This window comes from Erinaceus europaeus, chromosome 21 (assembly GCF_950295315.1).
Source record: "Erinaceus europaeus chromosome 21, mEriEur2.1, whole genome shotgun sequence".
Classification (NCBI taxonomy): Eukaryota; Metazoa; Chordata; class Mammalia; order Eulipotyphla; family Erinaceidae; genus Erinaceus; species Erinaceus europaeus.
The window spans coordinates 14,955,845-14,981,252 of NC_080182.1; the positions used below are offsets into that span (position 1 = coordinate 14,955,845).

At 36.0% G+C, this 25,408-nt stretch overlaps 1 protein-coding gene across 2 annotated transcripts in view; it reads right to left on the reverse strand.

The window, feature by feature from the left end:
- TOP2B (DNA topoisomerase II beta) overlaps positions 1-25,408 on the reverse strand; it is a 69,667-nt gene that overhangs the window by 6,892 nt on the left and 37,367 nt on the right. For both annotated transcript variants that reach the window (XM_060180440.1, XM_060180439.1), the window contains exons 19-32: positions 24,443-24,564; positions 24,099-24,247; positions 23,364-23,595; positions 20,940-21,074; positions 20,117-20,317; positions 17,924-18,119; positions 17,686-17,777; positions 14,922-15,077; positions 14,696-14,779; positions 10,253-10,447; positions 5,399-5,543; positions 5,019-5,183; positions 2,234-2,438; positions 598-674 (exon numbers count right to left, since the gene is read on the reverse strand). In XM_060180440.1, the coding sequence (XP_060036423.1) occupies positions 598-674; positions 2,234-2,438; positions 5,019-5,183; positions 5,399-5,543; positions 10,253-10,447; positions 14,696-14,779; positions 14,922-15,077; positions 17,686-17,777; positions 17,924-18,119; positions 20,117-20,317; positions 20,940-21,074; positions 23,364-23,595; positions 24,099-24,247; positions 24,443-24,564 (2,154 nt within the window). The remainder of the gene's footprint in view (positions 1-597; positions 675-2,233; positions 2,439-5,018; positions 5,184-5,398; positions 5,544-10,252; positions 10,448-14,695; positions 14,780-14,921; positions 15,078-17,685; positions 17,778-17,923; positions 18,120-20,116; positions 20,318-20,939; positions 21,075-23,363; positions 23,596-24,098; positions 24,248-24,442; positions 24,565-25,408) is intronic.

Consider the following 25,408-nt stretch of genomic DNA (forward strand, 5'->3'; position numbering starts at 1 on the left):
TGGATTTAAGTGATCATTTTATATAACTGTTTTTGACATGCTGTCAAAAAAAAAAAAAAAAGCTTATCTATACATATGGAACACATATCTATGTATGTACAAAAAAAAAATGCAAGACAATGAATTAAGTGTAAATTGTTTTGATCTCGGAAATCCCATACAGACAAATGTAAAGGGATAAATAATATATATACTGATTAAATTGGTTTGTGAACACTTTTTAACCTTTTAGCTACTTGGGTTTAGCCAATAAATCTGCATCCCGCTATACTTATAACTTAAAAAAAATTGCCATACATATTCACATTGCCATGAAAATCAAATTTCAGTATTATCAACATTTTCTATACCTCTTCTCATTGAGACTTACACTCACCTGTACCAATACCCCCATTCCCACACACAAAATTTTATAAACAATCACAAGCTAGCAACTTCCTGTCCACCTGAATGCTGCTGAGGCACCTATTTTGATCAGCCAGTAAGAAATGATTTAACAAAAAGCAAAGTGTTAAAAGAATAAATTTAATGTTTTTCTCTCATTGCCAAATGTTAATAACATGACAAGTAATGAAAGGAGGAAGAAAAAAAGCATACCATCTTCTGACTTCTGAGAATATGAAGGTAATGAGAAGAGATTCCCAAAATCTTGACTTTTTTTTTCATGCTGTTTTCTGTTAGAAAGAAAAATCACACGCCACAAACAGGATATAATCTAGATACTTGGTCTCAATCTTGATGAATTATATGTAGTTTGTACTGCACGTTATAATCACAGAACAAAATGTTACAGCATATGTAATACACAGAAGCACCAAACCAATGACTTAGCATTAAAAAAGTAGAAATTAAACAAAGGTTTAAAGTTATTCATCACTGGATTAGATTTTATAGTAGATAGAAAAATTCAAAATTTTAACATCAGTAATTGTTGGCAAAAACTCAGAGGTAATCAGATCCCCATTAAGAATGAAAAATAATTTCATTTCTACAAAAAGAAAAATGAGGAAAAAGAAATATTCCATTTCTGATCCAAAATGAGTAAAATATCAAGTGTTACTGGGCAGATTAAAAAAAAAAAAACTTCCGGGGCCAGGTGGTGGCACACCTGATTGAGTACATGTTGCAATGCACAAGGACCCAGGTTCAAGCCCCTGTTCCCCACCTGCAAGGGGAAAGCTTTACCAGTGGTGAAGAGGTGTTGCCGAGGTCTCTCTGACTTTCCCTTTGTATCATTCCCTTCCCTCTCGATTTCTGGCTGTCTCTATCCAATAAATAAATAAATAAATAAATAAATAAATAAATAAATAAATAAATTGTTTAAAAAGGAAAAGAAAAAAGGGGGGTAGCTAGCATAATGGTTATGCAAAGAGACTCTACTCTCATGCCTGAGGCTCCAAAGTCTCAGGTTCAATCCCCCATACCACCATTAAGCCAGAGCTAAGCAGTGTTCTGATAAAAAAAAAAAAAAAAGAATAGTTGGGGGCCAGGTAATGGCACAGAGTTCGAAGCACAAATACCTGGGCAGGGATCCCAGTTCGAGCCCCACCTCCCATCTGCAGGAAGGTTGCTTCACAAATCTGCAGGTACTCTCTTTATCTCTCCCTCTCTATCTCCCTCTCCTCTCTCAATTTTTCTCTGTCCTATCAAGTAGGGGAGGGAGGAGGCCACCAGGAGCAGTGGATTCGTAGTGCAGGCACCAGCCCGTGATAATCCAGAAGGCAAAAAAAAAAAAAAAAAAAAAAAAAAAAAACTGAATAGTTCAAAAACTTCACATTCTACACCTTAAATATTCACCAAAAGCAAGAAAAATACAAAACCGGAGCTTGAGAAGAAAATTAAGCACCCCAGTTCAACAGATTTAGTATATTTTCCTTGAAGCAGGTTTGTCAAACAAACTCTGTGCCATCAGCCTGTTGTCCATTTTAGTAAATGTTTTACTAGAACAGTTATCCCAATTCATTTACAGCTACTTTTATACCACAGTGACAGTGCTGAGATAATGGCACAGAGACAAGTCCCGCAAAGCTGAAATTGTTTACTACTGAGTCCCTTTATGTATAACTTGCTGACATATGTTTTAGCTTACAGCATAATTACTCAGACAGCTGGACTATTAACCAGATGTATTCCTGCAAAAGGAAGGCCTTACCTAGAACAACAACTGCTTAGATCTATACAGAAGGCTAAAGATGGCACCAAGTGACTGGACAGTGATGGCTTCAGTACTTACTCAGGGGTAGCTTTTGATTTACTTGGTGAGAATGTATATTCATCTTTATCTAAGCCATCTGAAGGGACAAACTCATCTTCCCCATCATTTGTGATGGGAGATGCTTTAACTTTCAATTCCTCTAAATCATTATTGTCATCGTCATCCTCCTCCTCCTCCTCCTCCTCCTCTTCTGAGAAATCAAATGTGTACTTGGGCCTTTCAGCTAGAGTAAATGAGAAACTGAACATGAAACTCAAAGCCAGTTTTATCCAATAATAGTTCTGCTAATAGATCATTTGAAAAACATTTTAGCTATCACTAAGAATACACAACAAAGAAAAACACCAAGACTTGCACTTAGAGGCCAAATGCCAACCACTTTGGCATAAGTTATTCTGACCATGTGAACGCTGTCTTGTATGCTCATCTGTCCAAGAATCTACGGAGTCTTGCTCTTTATGTTAGGGAAGCATAAACTGGTCTGACTAGAATGTTGCTTGTCATATTTAAATATTATTAATAAAAAGTAAAGAAAGTACAGCCACTGTAAGAGAAAGTATAATGACAGTTACTATGACTATATTACAAAGAATCATTTATTTGTTTGTTTACTTTAATGAGAAAGACCAGAGTACCGCTCAGATCTGGCACATGGCAGTACTGGGACTGAACCTGGCACTTGTGGATCCTCAGGCATGCATATCTTGTGCTCTAACTCTAACATACTGTGCTATCTCCTGGGTTCCCATGTGATTCTACAGATGATCTACCATTTCTTAAATTACAAAATATTTTTTTAAATTTTTTTATAATATTTATTTATTTTTATTTATTTTCCATTTTGTTGCCCTTGTTTTATTGTTGAAGTTATTATTGTTGTGGTTATTGATGTTGTCGTTGTTGGATAGGACAGAGAGAAATGGAGAGAGGAGGTGAAGACAGAGAGGGGGAAAGACAGACACCTGTAGACCTGTTTCACCGCCTGTGAAGCAACTCCCCTGCAGGTGGGGAGCCGGGAGCTCGAACCGGGATCCTTAAGCCGGTCCTTGCGCTTTGTGCCACGTGCGCTTAACTTGCTGCACTACTGCCCGACTCCCACAAAATAAATTTTATAGGTCTTTCAAAGGACTAAAGTTTCTCTTACTCTGGTTTATAAAAACTTCTTTTTGCTAGCTTACTATGAAATAACTAAGGTAGTAATTTTTCAGATGAGTGGGAAAAACAGGAGGCATAAAACCTCAACAAAATAACTGAATATAATGCAAAAAAAGGCACCAACTGTAAAGAAAGGCACATTATTAAAATGCAAATTAAGCTATAATTTCAACCATGTATTATGATATAAAATCTTAAGCTCATTTGGGTGCTACGCAACTTTATACTCATATATATATATATATATATATATATATATATATATATGGAAAAATGGAAAGACAAATTTAAAGAATTTATTTTAACAAACTTTCACTGTAATTTAAGATACTCATGTTAGAAATTTACAAATTTTATACTGCCTATAAACATTAGAAAAACACATTAATCACTTAGTGATTAGAGAACCAATTTAAAATTTGTTTTAATTTTTATTTTATTAATTTTTTTCAAAGAATTTTTTAAATATTTTCATTTACTTTATTTTAATGAGAAAGAATAGATACAGAGGGCAATATACTGAGAGAAAGAGGCCAGAACACTGCTCAGTTCTGGCTTATGGCGGTGCTGGAGATTGAAACTGAGATCTCAGAGCCTCTGGCTTTTAAGGCATTTGCATAACCATTATGCTATCTCCCCAGCCCCCTAGTTTTTATTTTATTTAATTTGGATAAAGACAGAGAACCACTAAAATCAAAGAGGAAGATACAGAAGGAAAGAGAGAGACAGCTACAGCATGTCTTCACTGCTCATGAAGCTTCCCAGATTTAGACAGGGAATGGGGGCTTGAAGCAAGGTGCTAGCACATGGTCACATGTGCACTCAATGGGGTGTGCCACTGCCAGGCCCCTAAGAACCAATGAATTTAAGCTTTGACAGGTAATTTTAAAGGTATCTCCCAAGGTAAAAACAACCATATTGTTTAATTATTCATTTTAAGTAAATTAAGATTTTATAAAATTTGAGAAAAATCTATATAAAAAGACACTCATCAGTTTTTAAATTAATGACTTCAAGATAATGAATATTCATGAGGATTAAATTACATGTTTAGCAGCAATACATAATGGAAAACAAAAATGAAAATCTGCACCCTAACTCTTAGCACTGCAATTAATCTAAATTATGTTATGTTCATGGAGCCAGACACTTAAAAGTACATTTTTCCTAACAGAGATGATAGAAGAAACAAAAATTAAGGCTACTTCATTACTCCATCACTGTTGGTATATTACCAAGATATATTTTTTTAACCAAACATATTAAATGATGGAGGAAATAAACTCTAAAAACTGGACAATACAACTCATTCAGAAAACATAATTAATTTGGAGCAATTTATTTTATGCCCAACTTTGCTAAAAAAAAAAGTCATTCCATAAAACAATTTTTATCTTCCTGATGTCTACATGTATAGATTCTGAAGTATTAATAGCTTGATACTTTACTAGCATTGGTAATACTAATCGATCTGAGTCATACTAACTCGGTCACACATAATATACAGTAACAAAATGTATCACAATACCTGCCGCTCTCCTAAGCAAAGAATATACATACATAATATAACATATACATACATAATATACATTCCTAATATACATACATAATATAACATAATATACAGTAACAAAATGTATTACAATACCTGCTGCTCTCCTAAGCAAAGAATCTCTTGGAATAACCACAGGTTCTGTTTCTTCTAAATCACTCTCGGATTTAGAATCATCATCTGACCAAGGATTCCGTTTCTTCATTTTCTTGGTGCCAGGTTTACCACCGGAGGTAGGCGTTTTTCTCACCCTGGTAGTACCTAAGCATAAAAGAATGACAATAAGATATGTATCTATACTTTTACAAAGATCATTATAGTGACTATGAAACTGATATAATAAAACATTTGTTATAAAATAACAAATGTTTGAGAAAATTTAAAAATATCACTTAAACTAGTAGAAAAAAACAAATTTAATAGTATCCTGCACATACAGGTCACACATACACATACACTTTGTAACAATTCCTCACCAGGCTCCTTTTTCTCCCTTTTGGGCTTGGGACCTTTACTGACAGGAGCTGATATGATCAAAGCTTCATCTCCTGTACCTTCCACTGGTGTTCCAGTCAATTCTTCATCAAATTCAACTTTTACTGCTGTGGTATCAATATCACCCTACATATTAAAAAGAAAAACAAATCATAAGTATAAATAAAAATTAAGCTAACAGTTGGCTGGGCAGTGGTGCACCTAGCGAAGTGCATAATGTCAAGCGCAAGAACCCACACAAGGATCCCGGTTCGAGCTCCCAGATTCCCAGCTGCAGGGGGGTTGCCTTACAAGCGATGAAACAGGTATGCAGGTGTCTATCTTTCTCTCTCCTTCTCTATCTTCCCCTTCCCTCTCAATTTCTCTCTGTTCTTAAAAAAAAAAAAAAAAATTGGAAAAAAAAATAGTCACAGGAGCAGTGGATTCCTAGTGCATGCACAGAGCCCCAGAAATAACTTTGGAAGCAAAATAAATAAATTAATTAATTAACATCATGTATATTGGAGATACATTTCCAGTGAGCAGTCTGCTTTATAACAGATAATTACATCTAAAAAAAAAAAAAAAAAGGAGGGGGGATTCACTATTGTGGTCTTAATAACTGATCTGAAGAGAGAGACAGGCTGGGAACATGGATCGACCTGTCAACGCCCATGCTCAGCGGGGAAGCAATTACAGAATCCAGACCTTCCACCTTCTGCATCCCACAATGACCTTGGGTCCATCCTCCCAGAGGGTTAAAGAATAGGAAAGCTATCAGGGGAGAGGATGGGATACAGAGTTTTGGTGGTGGGAATTGTGCGAAGCTGTACCCCTCTTATCCTATGGTTTTGTCAATGTTTCCTTTTTATAAATAAAATTTTTAAAAAAAAAATAACTGATCTGAACATGCTTTACTTTTTTCATTTATTTGTAGCAAATGATATTGCTTACCACTTTAATCATCTGGCACACTCAAAAATGACAGTTACTTTAAACGAACCAATAAAAAAGGGCAACTTGGGGGCTGGCAGTGGAGCACCAGGTTAAGCACACATAGTACGAAGTGCAAGCATCCACAAAAGGATCCCAATTTGAGCCCCCGACTCCCCACATGAGGGGGGGCGGTCATTTCACAAGCTGGTGAAGCAGGTCTGCAGGTCTATCTTCTCCCCTACCCCACCCCGGTCTTCCCTTCCTCTCTCAATTTCTCTCTGTCCCATCCAAAAAATAAGAAGAAAAGAAAGAAAAAAGTGGCCATAGGAGCAGTGATTCATAGTGCAGGCACCCAGCCCCAGCATTATAACCCTAAAGGAAAAAAGAAAAAAAAATCTCACTTTTAGATTTGAAGGAACTTCCAGACCAATAGCTAAGCACCTGAAAAGTTACCTGCAAAAAATAAGTTCCTAACTTGGGGCCTTCTTGCCGGCCTTCCAAAGACCTTGCCCTCACCATAAAGCAGCAATGGTAGGGACTGTCCCAGTCTGCAAAGTGAGGCTGGGTCATCCTGCCCTGCCACTTGAGGAAGACTGGTCCTGAAATGAGTGCAGCCTGCAATGTTACCAGCTGTGGCCATGAACTGCAAGTTCAGACCAATAGGGACTTACGAGGTTACACAGGCTCCTGTGCTGAATATATATATATATATGGGTTCTGGGCTAGGTGGATGGGATAAACAGTTAATTTTATTCATAGATTTTTTTTTTCAAGAATGAGAGCTATTCTCTCCCCTAATCCAACTTTCAAGCCCTTTTCTCTACTGATACCATCTTCTCAGCCAATATTTTTGTCCAACTCCATATTAGCTATCAAACTCAAGCAAAAAAACTGTATTATTCTGGTGAGCCCCTAAAATGGGCTTCCTAGCTTTTTTCCACTCTAAGATCCTATTCTCATCTGCTCTGCTCCTTTTGGTTTCCTGTTCATTAATCAATTTGTTCTGCTTTATATCTTGCCACCTTGTTGCAGATGCTATCATGATTCTATCCTGACTTCTTTGGGCAGAAGACCTCACCAATCAATGTGTCTTGGAACCTCACTGCTCCAGAGCTCTGCCCCACTAGGGAAAGAGGAAAACAAGCTAGGGGAACATATCAACCTGCCAACACCCATGTCCAGCGGAGAAGATATTACAGAAGCCAGAGCTCCCACCTTCTGAACCCCCAAAATAATTTTGATTCATACTCCCAATGAGGCAGAAATGCTAAGGGAAAGATAATCAGAGGGCTCTGAACTCCAAATTCATCAGGAACCAGAGAGAGAGGACGAAAAGGGGAGGGACATTTAGATGTAGTAATAGGAGTACATGTGACTTGGAAAGGAAGAGAAAATGGGACCTTTAAAAAAAAATGGGCAAATATAGACAAATAACTGTAACAAAAATAGTTGACACATATCTACAACCTTGGGAGAACTTTTTTAGCTTACAATGGAGGGGCTAGGGATCCAGAACTTTGGTGGTAGGAATGGTGCGGACTCGTGCCCCTATTATCTAGTAATTTTGTAAGTCAATATTAAAGTACTAATAAAAAAAAATAACTTCCTATAGTTCAGAAAACATATATACTAGGGGGAAAAAATACCCCAAACCTTAGATTATTGATGAAAAAAAGGCCTACGTCATATATCCCAACTCCAAGAGAGAAGGCCTAACAACACATATAGAGGAACATATAACAGTGGACCAAGGGAAGAAGAGAATAAGCCTGCCTGGAGCAGGGTGAAAAGATTCCACAAAGAAGATGGCGATGATGTTGTTACAGGGACTTCATTGCTTTGGGCTGACTTTTGAGATAGAAAGAGCAACAGAAAGAGAGAGAGATACCACAGCACTGAAGCTTCCTCCTAGGCAGTGAGGGCTGAGCTCCAACTTGGAGCTTTGCCATGGGCTGCATACATGGCAAAATAAGATCACTCTTCAAATGATTTATTTCGCCAACCCTGTGGGTTTTGAAGAAACTACTGTTTGCCACATAAGAAGAAAAGAAGAACGCTCCAGGTAAAAGACTAAGAGGCACAAAGTTCCATGTCATACTTAAACAAATGCAATGGCTCTGCTAGAATTCAAGAAAAGGTGAGAGGAAAGAACAGTGAGAAGATGGAGAGATGTGCAGTTTCAAAATCACTGTGCACCAGAAATCTCTGCGACTGATGGAGAGTTACTAAAGGTTTTTAAAGGGCTTGATAATAATCAAACATTCTGAAACTATCACTCTGGTATAGGCATAAAGTACAGAAAGGTAATAATCATGAGTGAATGACTAGAGAGAGGAAAACAAGTTAAGAAAAGACTAACAGAGTTTAAGGTATTCAGAGAAAAATTAAGGAATTGAAGTGATAAAACAGTATCAAAGGGGACCAAGATAAAGAGGTAAATTTTGGAATTGCTTTGCAGCAATTAATAAAATGTATTTACTTATTAACTGAGAAAATGCCTGAGGTTTTGGCTTATATTAGTTGTAGCTTAGTTTAAGACATGGCAGCAGAAAAGCAGGCTTTTAAATATGGACTAGGGCCCAGTTTTAGATTTGCTGAGGTTGAGGGCCTTAAGGCAAGTCAGAGGCTAAATAAACCTGGCAGTCCTCAAAACATTACAGTTTAAGGAGATATATATATATATATATACATATATATATATATATGTATATATATATACATATATATATATATTCATTCAAATGTTATTAGTATAAATAGTAGGAGCTCTATACATAGATGGGGACATTTCAAGAAACCATGTACGGTGAAGAGAATAGTGCTGAGAACAGAACCTGACAAATGCCAGCTGAAAAGGAGAGATGCCATCTCCCCCAGGAGAAAGTAGGTGAACCAGTGTACGGTCAGGAGTCAGATAGTCAGGAAGTAGCAGAAACCTCAATTTATCACAACAGTAGTCAAGAGTGATCTCTCTGGTATCACAGATATCCTATGCTTCAAATATCAGAGACTCTCCAATCTCTTATGGTAGTTCTTAGGCATATTTCCCAAATTCTACTTAGATAGGTGATGTAACTATCTGATATCCTCTGGTTCTAAAATCAGTCTACCCAGAAAATTTAGTCTCTTTTAAGAGCATTGTGCCTCCTGTTGCTTCCAATCTGAAAAGTCTCCTCACTGTTTCTTCTAGTAACTCTTGACTCACTACTGAGGGGAAAGTTTTATGCTTTTCAGTCCTCATTGTACTAATCACTGACATAGGATGTGCTTTAACTTCTTAACTAATGGTAAGAAAATATTAAAAGGTGATAGCTTACTTTGAAAGTCACACAGAGGAGTCAGGTAGTAGCACAGCGAGTTAAGTGCACATGGCGCAAAGTGCAAGGACCAGAGCAAAGATCCGGGTTCGAGCCCCCAGCTCCCCACCTGCAGGGGGGGTCGCTTCACAAATGGTGAAGCAGGTCTGCAGGTGTCTATCTTTCTCTCCCCCTGTCTTCCCCTCTCTGCATTTCTCTGTCCTATCCAACAACGATGACAATAACTACAACAAATAAAACAAAGGCAACACAGACTGTCTTCCACTTCCTCTAGTAACACTTCCTTAATTGGTCATGACAGAAGTAATGACGATACTGTCAAGTGGTTACACTTTTGTTGTTGTCCTTTTATTATTTGAATTTAAAATGCTGCTGAGTATTCCTCTCTCATTTTAATCTGGTAATTAGCTCTCTCCATACATGTGAGTTCTTCACTAGTATGTTTTCCTCCTATTGATAAACTGCTCTCAGTGAACAACTTAGTTCTTATCACAAGTGAAATATATCAGAAACCAAATAAAAAGCATGCTTTAAGCACATAGTAAAAATAAAATCTATCAATCAATCCTTATTATAATGGAGTCTATCAGTGGTTTAGTATACCTTTTTCTTCTTAAGCAGCTTTTTGCTGGCATCTGCCTTCATAGCCGTAATCTCAGGGACTATTCTTCGTCCATAAGGTGAGGGCATTGTCTCTTCCAACTGAAGTTTCTTCACTTTAGGTTTGCCAACTTTGCCTTTTACTGCTTTTCCAGCCATTCCAGCCAGAATATCTTCTCGTTCTTGCGCTTCTACTTTCTGAAGTGCAATTTTAAGGGAAGTGTGAGAGAGTGTGTGCACAAACAACTAATTATCAAACACATTACCTGTTACATAAGAAACTGAAACTAATTTTAGTCACTCAATAAGGAATAAATCTCTCCATTCAATTGATCTGACCTAAGACAAAAAAAAAAAAAAGTCCTAAGTCAGAAGACCTGAGCTGTGGTTGCAATTTGAACAAGCTTTTCATTTGTAACACAAATGAAGTACATTTAATATATTACGGATATAAAAGGAACTAACTAATGATCCCTTCAAATGCTAGGATCCTATGATGCATTATGGAATCAAAACTTGTGAAAAGCCATTATCACTGGAATCCCAGCAAATCACACACAAAAGCAGTTCTGTTAAATAAGTATGCTATTTTTACTATTGTTTCATCCATAAAAGAAAATAGCAAAATAGTCATAAGCACAATCAAAAGCCATAACGGATTTTTTTTTAAGATTTCATTTATTTATTTACTCATGAAGACAGGCAGAGAAAGAACCAGATATCACTCTGGTACATATGCTGCCGGGGACTGAACCTCATGCTGGTGAGTCCAATGCTCTATCCGCTGCACAGCCTCCCAGACCACCATAATAAATATTTAATGTTAGATTCTAAAAGATAAATGACTGAAACGTACATTATTTTAGACTAAAAAAGAATATCTAGAGTAAAAAAAAAGTTCAGAATTACCTACTTTACTCATTATCAAATAATAAAATTAAAAGTAGGGCTGACTAACCTCAACCACAGGCAGAAGTTGAAAAACAAGATGAGAAGAGAAAACACCAAGTACAACTTGAAATGGAGTTGGTGTATTGCACTAAAGTAAAAGACTCTGGGGTGGGTGGCAGGAGGGTTCGGGTCCTGGAGCAGGATGGCAGAGGACCCAGTGAGGGTTGTATTGTTATGTGGAAAACTGGGAGGTGTTACGCATGTACTATATAAACTACTATATTTACTGTCGACTGTAAAACATTAATCCCCCAATAAAAAGTAAAATAAAAAAGTAAGGCTGAGAATTAATTTGCCAAGAAGAATGCTTTACTATGCATGTTATGCCTGGTTTTGAATCCCAGCACCACAGAGGAGTACCACCACAGCACTAGGGAAACTCCATGCGTGGTGGAGCAGTACTGTGGAACTTCTCCTTCACTCTCTCTAAAATAAAAAGTAAAAAGTTGTTTTAAGAGTGGTAGTATCACGCATGCATGAGGCCCCAACACCACATTAAAAAAAAAGAGAGAGAAAACTGAAAATGAAAGAGTAGTGTTATTCACTAGGACTACTAATTTTTAATAGTGAGGAAATTTATAAGTTCACTATTTCACTACAGTAATAATGACTAAATTTAAAATAATAAAATATCATTAACAGAAAATAAGAAAAATGATAAAATTTCTTAGCTAAAAGGACCACCACTCTATTTCTCTCTCTCCCCCTCTCTCTCTGTGTGTGTGTGTGTGTGTGTGTGTGTGTGTGTGTGTGTGTGTGCGCGCACGTGTGCGCACATGTTTAAAGTCTACATCTAAAAAGGAGGCTCTCTTCAATAAATGGTGCTGGGACAACTGGGTTGTAACATGCAGAGGAATGAAATTGAACCACTTTATCTCACCAGAAACAAAAATCAACTCCAAATGGATCAAAGACCTAGATGTCAGACCAGAAACAATCAAATACTTAGAGGAAAACATTGGTGAAACACTTTCCCACCTACACCTCAAGGACATCTTTGATGAATCAAACCCAACTGCAAGGAAGACTAAAGCAGAAACAAACCAATGGGACTACATCAAATTGAAAAGCTTCTGCACATCCAAAGAAACTATTAAACAGAGAGACCCCTCACAGAATGGGAGAAGATCTTCACATGCCATACATCAGACAAGAAACTAATCACCAAAATATATAAAGAGCTCAGAAAACTTAGCACCAAAAAAGCAAATGACCCCATCCAAAAATGGGCAGAGGATATAAACAAAACATTCACTACAGAGGAGATCCAAAAGGCTAACAAACATATGAAAAACTGCTCTAGGTCACTGATTATCAGAGAAATGCAAATTAAGACAACACTAAGATACCACCTCACTCCTGTAAGAATGGCATACATCAAAAAGGACAGCAGCAACAAATGCTGGAGAGGATGTGGGGACAGAGAAACCCTTTTACATTGCTGGTGGGAATGTAAATTGGTCCAGCCTCTGTGGAGAGCAGTCTGGAAAACTCTCAGAAGGCTAGACATGGACCTTCCATATGATCCAGTAATTCCTCTCCTGGAGTTACACCCCAAGGACTCCATAACACCCAACCAAAAAGAGGTATGTACTCCTATGTTCATAGCATCACAATTCATAATAGCTAAAACCTGGAAGCAACCCAGGTACCCAACAACAGATGAGTGGCTGAGAAAGCTGTGGTATATATACACAATGGAATACTATGCAGCTATCAAGAACAATGAACCCACCTTCTCTGACCCATCTTGGACAGAGCTAGAAGGAATTATGTCAAGTGAACTAAGTCAGAAAGATAAAGATGAGTATGGGATGATCCCACTCATCAACAGAAGTTGAGTAAGAAGATCTGAAAGGGAAACTAAAAGCAGGACCTGATCAAATTGTAAGTAGGGCACCAAAGTAATAACCCTGAGGTGAGGGGTAGACATGCAGCTTCCTGTGCCAGTGGGGGGTGGGAGTGGGTGGGAGGAATGGGTTACAGTCTTTTGGTGGTGGGAATGGTGTTTATGTACACTCCTAGCAAAATGTAGACATATAAATCAGTAGTTGATTAATATGAGAGGGGGAAAATCAATTGTATGTGTCAAAGTTTTTCAAAACACAAACTGAATCTTTTTAATATATAGGCTGTGTATTTGATATGCGGGCTCTCTCAAAAGCCTAGACCAAGTAGATTAGAAGCATCCAATAGCACAGCTATATACAAGATACTGGATACTGTACAGCAAACCATAACAAAAGGACTTTTCAAAGTTAACCCAATTACCAAATAATGTGATGATAACATGAACTATCTATTGCCTTTTTGAACCCTAAGACAGCAGGAACCTCACATCTCCACTATAGAGCCCTTACTTCCCCCAGTCCTGGAACCCTTGGATAGGGCCCACTTTCCCGTATGCGTCTCCCAATCCATACCAAATAATATTGCATCCGCCGATCACAACCTAACCAACGCAACGAATGCCACCTCAACATGCTTCACCTCAGACTGTGTCCAGAGACTTCACGAGTGGAATGACAACCCTTCAGCTTCATTATTCGGGTGAGACCTTTCCTTTTATAGTACACTCTAATTTCATCTCAGGTGGTTCACTTTCTAACAAAGTCCCATAACCTAGATATACACCAGTTTCTGTGAGAGAGAGCTTATGTTCACACGCATCCATAAACTACTGCAAAATATATACCTGAAAGCAGAAGTACACTAGAGTTTGCAGTGAGTACCCCCCTAACACTTCCTCTCCACTATTCCAAGCTTTGGGTCCATGATTGCTCAACAATTTGTTTGGCTTCGTATGTTAACTCTCTTTTCAATCACCAGGTTCCAGATGCCATCAGGATGCTGGCTAGGCTTCCCTGGATTGAAGACCCCACCAATGTGTCCTGGAGCTCAGCTTCCCCAGAGCCCCACCCTACTAGGGAAAGAGAGAGGCAGACTGGGAGTATGGACCGACCAGTCAACGCCCATGTTCAGCGGGGAAGCAATTACAGAAGCCAGACCTTCTACCTTCTGCAACCCTCAATGACCTTGGGGTCCATGCTCCCAAAGGGATAGAGAATGGGAAAGCTATCAGGGGAGGGAGTGGGTTATGGAGATTGGGTGGTGGGAATTCTGTGGAGTTGTACCCCTCCTACCTTATGGTTTTGTTAATTAATCCTTTCTTAAATAAAAAAATAAATAAATAAAGTCTACATCTGGCACTTTTTCCTCCTCTTTGGAAGAAAATATTAAACAATCAATAAACTAAATTGAATACAGTTGAAAATTATTAGGATTTGTTATAACTCTCTAATTCATGGCTTTATCCATTCATCTGCATCAGATATAACTTTATATAGCTAGAAATTTAAACCTAATCCAGCTTATAGGTGCATTAACCTTCACAGAATTAAATAAAACCCTAAGATTAGTTAGTATAAAATGAATTTCATTCTTATTTCATAAACATAACTTTCCCAGACATATTTTAAAGGAAACCTAGCCTACCTCCAATTCTTCAACAAAAGCTGCTAAATCTTCTTTCCAGAGATCTGAAGGAGATTTTCTCTTAAGATCACTGACCTCTCGCCCCTATAATAAAAAAGTTGTATGATCTAAACATTCAATAACTTTAAAAGGTATGAAGGTAAATCAAAATACTTATTTTGGAAAATGAAAAACAATCTATGGATAACACTGAGACAGTTTCAAATTAACCCACAAAAATTCATACTTTTGCATCCCTCTGTTTAATCAGTTCTTCAACTTTCTCTTTAGTAAGACACCACAGAGACATATTTAAAATATAATTAAAATCAGGGCCTGAAGGAGTTCCTGAATCAGAGGAACCATCATCATGCTGGTTTTGTGTTTCTTCCTCTTCTGCTGCCTATAAAAAATAATAAACTTTATGTTAAAGTTCATTATCATATTAAATCAATGTTGAATTTTAATGCACACTAAGTTTAAAATTTCACAAGTGCTATACTATTATATCTTTAGGGTGATAGGGTCATTTTAAATTATCTCCAACTATATATAAAAATTTTTAGTTCCTTAAATATTTAAACTTTCTAAAAATATTTAATGCATATAATGACAAACACCACAGCTGGAAATTAACAGAGTAAAACTTATGTTTTTTAACTGCATCTTATTGGATTTTTATATTGCTGAATGAGTGTACAATTTGAAGCTCAAAATTAATATCACTTATTATGAATGCATTATAAATGTAATAAGCATGCTAAATTACATTCATTCAGTATGGAAGAATTTTTTTAAATTCTATAATATTCATGTAAAGATGTAAGAATTTAAAAGTTGGTGGTGAGTTAGAGTAAGAATTGTAAAGAGTACTCTAAAGCTGTACTCAAAGTTTTTATATAAACAGTTATAACAAAAAAATTCTTTTGCTAATATTAAATTTCAAAATCAAATAAATTAACAGAAGTTATTATAGATGACATAATTTTAAGATGTTTAAATATAAAACTAAATCCTACTTATTTAAGGCACTCAGATAATTAAAAATGACTGAGTTAGCCAAAATATGCATGAGACCAAAAAGGTATTAGTTTGATAACCAAAAAATTAAAAATTTCAGGAAAATAATGCATATATACAAATTAAAGTTTAATTATACTTTTAAAATAATAATAGTGAAGCAACATGCTTCACTACATCAACAAAACTGAGTTCAGCTAAGTAGCATTAGCCAAATAAGGAATGCCATTGCTGAGTTGATAGATTAGTAAACATCTAGGTAACATGACAATTTAATGACTACTTCAGCTTTCAAAAATTCTTCTTGAAATAGTGTGTTGTTGTGGAATATTTAGATAATTAGACCACTTATATATTATATTATTAGGGTGTCTTAAACCCACAATTCAGTCTATTGGCTCTAGGTTTTGATGACAAAGCATTACTATTGAGTGCTCTGGCAATTTGTGTGCCTATCATTATTAGCATGCAGGTACTTTAGGAATCAAGAAAAATAAAATTTTCAAGTTCCAATGGCTGAATTTCATCATGTTTTGGAAAAAAATAAGTAATTTCCTAGTTAAATGCTTTGTCATACTCTCTTGTAAAACTCTATACTATAGGACAGATTTTTAAGAATAACTCTTTAATCTCTAAACTGCCAAAGTGAAAAATGAGTATATGACCAAGATACTAAAAAAAATTTAATGGTGACAATGAAATTGAATTCAAGCACTAAATTTTATACACAAAGTTTACTTCTACCAGAAAGAAGTATAATCTAAATCCCTAAATACCTTTATCTTTTAGAACTAAGCACTTAAAGTCATCAGCTTTCTAGTTAATATTTTTAAAGATATAGTTTAACCCCACAATAATTTATAAGGGTGAGTAGCATATAAATCAATGGGGGGGGGGGGCATAAAACACAATGAAAGGGCAGATGCTTGGATCATTTTAATTCTGGATTCTCTACATTTTGTCCTTCCCCAATTATCCTCAATCATGAGAAAAACATATCTTATGCAACTTATTCTGATTTTGCCCACTGTAATATAGGGAATTCTAATCGCTGTTTATAATATACAAAAGTTTAAATCATGTTAACAAGAGCGACATTTCAATATTATTTGATGGGAAATAAGAAAAACATTATGATTGAGAACTCAGTGTAGGGAGGCTTAAAATTTCAGTTAAAGTTATATAGTCAATTCAGTTTTAAAGAGGCTAACATCAAAAGTCATAGAAACAGCACAACCTAACTATCCAAAAGATGAATTTTGGATTTTCTTCCTTTTGTACATCAGTGTTCTCATTCACAATGTTTTACTATCTTTAATTTTTTTTTTACTACACAATAGCAAAAATCTAATTCTTTAGAGGAATCTGAAAGTTTTATTATTCCATTCATTAAATATTAGGACTTATATGAAGTGGGCAATTTAATTAATAAGATATCATACTTTGATACAAGGTTCTAAGATTAACTATCAGATGTAAGCACAGGATAGTGCCTATACATGGTATTCAATACTACTAGATATTAAACAATTTAGTTATAGTCTTCCCAGTATAAACTGAAGCCAAATCAAGTGAAAAGTGACTGGACATCATATTGTGACCAACAACTGACCAGTGTGAAGTGATTTATGTGCTATCAGTATAATTCCCACATAGTATACATGCACCTCACAAAAACCACCACCACAACTAACACCCTTTAATGGCAAGCTCAGAAAAAAGGCCAAGGAGACTGAGCTACCTTCTCACACCTGGAGTCATTTCTCCAGGCCCTGGTTGAGTCACACTGGCAAAGAACTTTGTAGTGGGTGTGCACTGCAAATTCCTGTACTGTATCTGTTCTGTGGATAAACAGAAGACTTCAGTCTCCAAACAGACAACTCAACACTTTTAGCAGTACTAAATTTTAAAAGTTTAGGGGTCGGGTTTTTGTTTGTTTTGGGAGTTGCTTGTACAAGCTTCTCTGAATGTCTTGTTCTGCAAATGATTACCTTTTCTTGTGCTTCTTTCCAGGCTTTCACTGGGTCAGATTCATAACCTCTCTGGACTAACATTTGAATCAAATCTTTCTTTGACCTATTCTCTATGTGAGGGAAAAATAAAGTTAGGATCAAGAAAAGAGATTCAATTTGTATTTGTTTATATTCTACTGATAAAAACAATGTCTTCTATTAATAAAGTTTTTTTCTATTTTAACTAATGTTCAAATTTATAAAGGTTGTATCTTACCTATAGTAATTTTCCCTTGTATCTTCTCTAAAATGAAACGGGCTTGATTATTAAGCTTTGTAGATTCTGCTCCCAACATTCCTACAAGCCATTCTTTACGTAAACCATAATAACTTAATCGTAAATCAAAGAACTCTTTCAAAATGTCCTGCACAGTTTCATACTTCTTGAGACATCCCATATGGTCAAAGAGTACCTAAGCAAAACAAAGTTTTTGGAAACTACATACATCTGTATTGGTTTCATTAACTTGTATGACACATTAAATGTATTTTAAAGAACAATAAAGAGTGCACTTACATGAACACACATCATTCCTAGAAAAAAAATCATTAACAAGAAAAAAAGCTAATTTCTGTAAAAATTTCTTTAGTAACTAAAAATAGAATGAATTCCATTCTCAAAACTTATAAAAATACTGAAGATAGAAATAATTTTAAAAGATCAAACCAGTTCCTTAAATAATTCCTATTTAAAGTAGCTTTAAAGCAGCCTGTAAAGTGGTGCAGTAGGTGAAGTGTTAGACTCTCAAACATGAGGTCCTGAGTTTGGTCCCTGGCATTCTATGTACCAGGCTGATACTCTGGTTCTCTCCCTACTTCCTTCTTTCCCTCTCTTTCATTAAAAAACAAATATTCTTTAAATGTTCTTTTTTTTTTGCCTCCAGGGTTATTGCTGGAGCTCAGTGCGCACCACAAACCCACTGCTCCTGGAGGCTATTTTTTCCCCTTTTGTTGCCCTAGCTGTTTTTATCGTTGTTGTTGTTACTCTTATTGTTGTTACTGATGTCATTGTTGTGGGACAGGACAGAGAGAAATGGAGAGAGGAGGGGAAGACCAAGAGGAGGAGAGAAAGACAGACACCTGCAGACCTGCTGATTCACCACCTGTGAAGTGACCCCCTGCAGGTGGGGAGGCGGGGGCTCAAACCAGAATCCTTATGCAGGTCCTTGCGCTTTGTGGCATAGTGTGCTTAACCCATTGCACTACCGCCCAACCCCACAAATGTTCTTTTAAATAGAGTCAACAATTATACTGTAAACCATTAACCCTCATAAAATGATAAAAATGAATTAAATGCATATTTAATAAGCAAATAGCTAAAAAAATACTAAGAAAATTTATTTCAAAGAAAAAAAATCATAATCTCCACATTTTAAAATGGTGTTAGATATAAAGTTCTCTCTTCTATACTCATGAATGTGTGTCTTTTTTATTTTTATAATCATGTTATGTCACTCACACTTCCTCAATGTGTTTTCAGACTAATTTTTCTTTTTTTTAAATTTTTTTATTATCTTTACTTATTGAATAGAGACAGCCAGAAATTGAGAGGAGGGGGATAGAGAAACAGAGAGACACCTGCAGCCCTGCTTTACCACTTGCAAAGCTTTCCCCCTGCAAGTGGGGACCAGGGACTTGAACCCAGTTCCTTGTGCACCGTAACGTGTGCTCAACCAGGTGTGCCACTACCCGGCCCCCAGACTAATTTTTCCATTCTTTTTTTCCATCAATCTTCCTTTTTGGCAGATTATGGTTACTGTTTCTCAGCAATAACACTACTGTATTTTTCCTTTCCATTTTAATAGGCACATCTTGTTTATTTATTTACTTAGTTAAGAATTTATTTCTTTATTTGTTTATTTTTGCCAGAGCACTGCTCAGCTCTGACTTATGGTGGTGTAGAGGACTGAACCTGTGACCTGGAAGCCTCAAGCATGACAGTAACGTTGCATAACCATTATGCTATCTACCTCACCCTGTGTTTTCTTTATTTTTAACTCTAAAAGCATCTTTGGGTTGAGACTACTGCAGTCATACATAGTCACCGATACTCTCCTCTCCAATTATATATAAACATAAGTGTCAAAGCTTAATAAATCTGATTTGAGTTATGAGCTAAGTTCTCCACAATAAAAGTGCTTGCTGGTAATGACAAGCATAGAATAATCCTGCAAAAATAACTCCCTTAAATTGTAGTCATATATCTTGTATGTTCAAACCCAGGTGCATAAATGTGGAGTGGGATTAAGAGTACTGAATGACAGAATAAAAGGAGTATCTCTCTAGATTCTTCAGCAAATACACAAGAGGAAAAACTCTTTCTGACTTCCTATAGCCACTCATATTATGAAGACAGAAACAATTCAACTTATGACATAATAAAAGGTTAATAGTAAATCTACTCAATTACCATAGAATTACAAGTAAGAGTAGTTTGAAGTTTAAAAACTTTGTGCAGTCCAGCAGCTTCTGCTTGTGCTAGTTTCTCCTCGGTCATTTTCACCACGAATTTCACAGTTGTGTCAGTATGATACTCTTTATAATCAGAAATTAATGCTGGTGTCTTATCTGTTCCATTAAGCATAGGTTCTAAAACCTGTTCTTTATATACCTATAAAAGATTTTAAAATAAGTGATTTTTGCCATGATACACATTCATGTTCTCCTATAACAAGTCATGCAATTTATTTTAAGTCTCAACTCCAGTGAGGGAAACAAAAAAAAAGAAGAAAAAAGCCTGCACCATCATCATTCTTGCATAGTTCCCATAGAAGACAATATATGGGCGTCTCATTATGTGACAGCAAATATAAAGGATATACACAGTAATGTTTCTGATCTGCTGATACTCCAGAGGGCAAGAATAAGGTTGAGTATGAAAAGGATAACATGAAATAAACCTGGCATGACAGTATGTACACTTTAAAATCTATAATAGCTGGTTCAAATTGACATGATTTTATTGGTCACTGTTAGAAAGATTTGAAATACTTTCTTACATTCTCATCTCAAAGTAAACAGATCTCTTTAAAAGTTAGTCACTTTACACTTAGATACATCTTTAAAACTTTTCAATTACTAGATGAATATTCAGACTATAGTCAATTGAGAATCAAAAATATGTAAAGGAAATTTTTTTAAACTATAAAGACTTAGGTAAATAATGATGGGATCATTCTTACCAGGAAGAAAAGCTGCCCTCCTCACAGGCAGCTCACATCGTTACTACTCACCTGTGTCCAAGTTCTAACTGGAAGCTCTGTAATCTCTACTGTGTTTCTATCAACCACAAATATTTCACCACTGACTGCATATTGGTTTTGACCAAGTTCTTGGATCGTCCCTTTAAAATTTTTGTAGTTTGGAAGCTGCAGAGAAAAATAAAAGCAACTTCAAGTTCCAACTTCCCTCCTAAGCACCAGTATTGCATATGCCTCTTGGTCTACACTATTGGTATGACTGTAATGGAGCCCTTGTCTTCAATGGTCACTTCCCATGAATCTATCTTGAGTTCATATTTCTTGCTAATATAATCCACAGATACCTTAATCTCAAAACCTTAGCATCACTTTTATTCTTTCTAGAATACTACAACTTTATAGTGTACTGCCAACATGCCCCATTCCCCCCCCAGATTAATCACCCTTTAAATTAAATGTAGGTCTTACATTGAAAGTCTTGAACAATTTGACTCATTCTGGCTACCTTTTCTCTACTAAATTGAGTAAAATTTCACTTTTACTCAATATATTAATTCTGAAATAAAGTCAGCTCCTAACAAAACATTTATCTATCCAAATTTCACTCATTATTCTCAGCCTAAATACAAACAACTTCTCCCTCTTCAAAAATAATCACATTTTTTATGATCATTAAGAACTTAAACATACAGCGCAGGACGTTTCTTCAAACTTATTAACTATTCAGATATTTTGTCACTCTAAGTGTCAAACTTGATGTCTTAATCACAGATTAACTTTCTGAAGACAGGCATAGTCCATCACTTGACCACTTAGCATATTACCACATATAGCATTTAAGTGTCATGTTGTATGTGTGTGTGTGCATGTGTATGTGTCTGTGTGTGTGTGTTTGTGTGTGTGTGTACACAACGCACACGTGTACTCTGAAATTTACCTCAAAGGAAACAAAGTGACATAATCATAAAAAGTGCTTTGAGATGCTTGTTAGAAATATTTGCAAATATTAAAGTCTGAAAGGGAAAATAGATTACAAATTATACACTTAGTATATAACTATTTTATTATTTTTTTTAATTTATTTTATTTATTTATTCCCTTTTGTTGCCCTTGTTTTATTGTTGTAGTTATTATTGTTGTTGTCGTTGTTGGATAGGACAGAGAGAAATGGAGAGAGGAGGGGAAGACAGAGAGGAGGAGAGAAAGACAGACACCTGCAGACCTGCTTCAACCGCCTGTGAAGCGACTCCCCTGCAGGTGGGGAGCCGGGGTTCGAACCGGGATCCTTATGCCGATCCTTGTGCTTTGCGCCACCTGCGCTTAACCCGCTGTGCTACAGCCCGACTCCCATAACTATTTTATTTTAAATTTTTTTAAATGAAATAAACTTTGAAAGAAATGTGTCAGATATTAAACTTGTAAAAATTGTTCACCTTGGGGGCCCTCGTGGTAGCACAATGGGTTAAGCACACGTGGTACAAAGTGCAAGGCCGGCCCTAAGGATCCTGTTTCAAGCCCCAGGTCCCCACCTGCAGTGAGGGTCACTTCACAAGCAGAGAAGCAGGTCTGCAGGTGTCTGTCTTTCTCTCCCCCGTCTTCCCCTCCTCTCTCTATTTCTCTCTGTCCTATCCAACAGCAACAGCAGTAACAACAATAACAACAACGATAAACAACAAGGGCAACAAAAGGGGAAAAATAGCCTCCGGCAACAGTGGATTCATAGTGCTGGCACCATCTTGCTTTATTTTTCTTTAAGATTTTATTTATTAATGAAAAGATATGAGGAGAGAGAGAGAGAACCAGACATCACACTGGTACATGTGCTGCCGAGGATTGAACCAGGAGCCTCATGCTTGAGAATCCAATGCATTATCTACTGCACCATCTCCTGGATCACTTCATCTTCTTTTATATGAAATAATTTTTCCACTTCATATTCCCTACAATGAATACTACTGTCTGTTGTAGTAAAGACACATTTTATTTACATGTGACAACAAATGGAAATTTCCAGGTGATTTTTAATTGTGTTTAAGAAGAGAAGACTTTTTTTTTTTTTGAGGTTTTCCTTGGAGGGTTCTAGCAAAGAAAAAAACTGAATAGATTATGTTTTAAAAAAAATACAGGATACTTAAATCTATAGTAAAATGGTATTACTTGAAAAAAACTGTATAGCTCTGTCATGAATGATTTATTTTAGATAACGTACAGCTAGGAATATGGTGTATTTTTAAAATTTCAATTAACAGCTTCTCTCCATAAAACTGACATCCTGACTTTTTCCAAAATTTTATCTTTTAATGTGAACACATGTCAAAGTTATAAATGAATGTCTTAATTACCTATATGTTCTAAAACAAGAATATTCTATTAGTTTTCTAAAGTGACTAGACTTTGTAACTTACACAGTATCATTTGTTAAATAAATAAGATAAACAATAAATTCTAAATAATTACCATGGGATTAGGATCCAAGCCATCTAGCATTCGTCTGACATTGTTTACAATCTCCCTTGCATCATAGTTGGGCAATTTACAAGCCCATCCAGTACCAATGCCCTCAGCACCATTTATTAAAACCATGGGAATTATGGGAATATACCATTCAGGCTCTACACGTTGATTATCGTCATATAGAAATTTAAGCAGGTTGTCATCCACAGCAGGAAAAAGCAGTCTTGCTAAAGAGCTAATAAAGTAAAAAAGAAAGATGGGGAGTCATGGTTTTAGGAATAATTTTATGTATAATTAAAGGATTAGATTTTTTTAAATTTAAATGCATTTATTTTTTATTTGATATGTTTAACACTAAAGTTTATCTATCCTTATTACTAAATATCATTCTGAGACACAAAGCCAGAATAAAGTAACCCCACTTTACTTATGTATACATTTACTGACCAACCTAAATTCTTTAGTATTCACAAAGAAATTTCCAAATATTTTATCTTATTCTGACTAATCCACAAAGCCCATCTCAGCTTAAAAAGTAAAGTTGGGATAGAAAAAAATTCCTTACACTCATTAATACTTGTTTCACCAAGAACTTATAGTAATTGTTATCAACAAGTTTTATTCTATGAGCAATCAAATAATTTGGAACATTCAACCTCAACACAATCTACTAAGCATTTACTTAGTACCAATACAATTCAACCACAACTTTATACTTTTATATAAGCAAAGGACTACCTTAACATTGTGAAAATATAACGAGGGCTTGCAGCGTCTTTGCCACCATGAAGCCGAGTTCCAAACTGACCAATAGGCTGAAGCAAGTTAATATTGTTACTTCCCACAAAATTCTGAGCCAAATTCACAATAGTCATCATTAATGCTTGCTATACAACAGGAACAGAGAAAATGCGATATTAGCATTCTATTTTTCCATATACATTCCATATTTTCTACTCAATATACCAATTTTTCATTTATATTCTCAAAGACTTTATAAAGTAAAATAAAAATATTAAATTGAATTATCATTTTACATGGCAGTAGATACAATTCCTAACTAAGTCAATCTTAATGCTTACTTCTCCGTGATGATAAGCAGACATTTCAGCAACAGATCCAGCCAACTGGGCAACTTTTACTTCACGTTTATCATTTCTCTTGAAACAGGTAAACAAAACTTTTCGTTGGCCTGGTTTAAAGCCTATTTTTGAAAAGAATAACCCTCTTTTAAAAATCGTACTCAAGATTAAATTGAAGTGTTTCTTTAGTGACAATAATGTTCTACATAGTCAAGAGAAAAATCAAAGATAAAGCTTGTTTTTGAAAAATAATTGACCAAATTGCTACTTGAGACCCTATAACAAAGTGAAGTCATCCTTTTTTTTTTTTTTTTGCCACCAGTGTTATCAATGGAGCCTAGTGCCTGCACTATTCTTACTACTGGCAGACTTTTTTTTCCTCTTTCTTTTTCTTCTTCCTTTTTTAGACAGAATGTGAGAGACTGGGAGAGAAGATGCTGAAGACCACACCACTACTCGTGAAGCTTTCCCCACGCAGGTGTTCCCACTTGATACTCTGAGCCTCAACTTGGGTCTTTGTACGTGGTATTGCATGTGCTCTACCAGGTGAGCCACATGCCAGACTCTCATATAAGTGTTTTGCATCATCTTGATCTATTCCAGAAAGCAGAATGCCAAATGACAGGCCACCTTCCGGTACTGAAGACCTGTTTAGGAACGACAAATTGCTTTCCTAGAAGTTTCAAAATGCTCATATACTCAGGAATGACTAAGGTTATCAACAAATGACCCATGAGCCTGAAAATTATATCAGAGTACACTACATTAGGAAGACCTTCATAAACAAGAGGTATATTGTGGTAGTAAAGATAAAGAATGCAAGCTTTAGAATTTCACTAATCTTGATGCCTCCCATTTTATTTTATTTTGCCTCCAGGGTTATCGCTGGGGCTCAGTACCAGCACTATGAACTCACTGCTCCTGGTGGCCATTTTTTCCTTTTTATTTTTTTAATTGGATAGGACA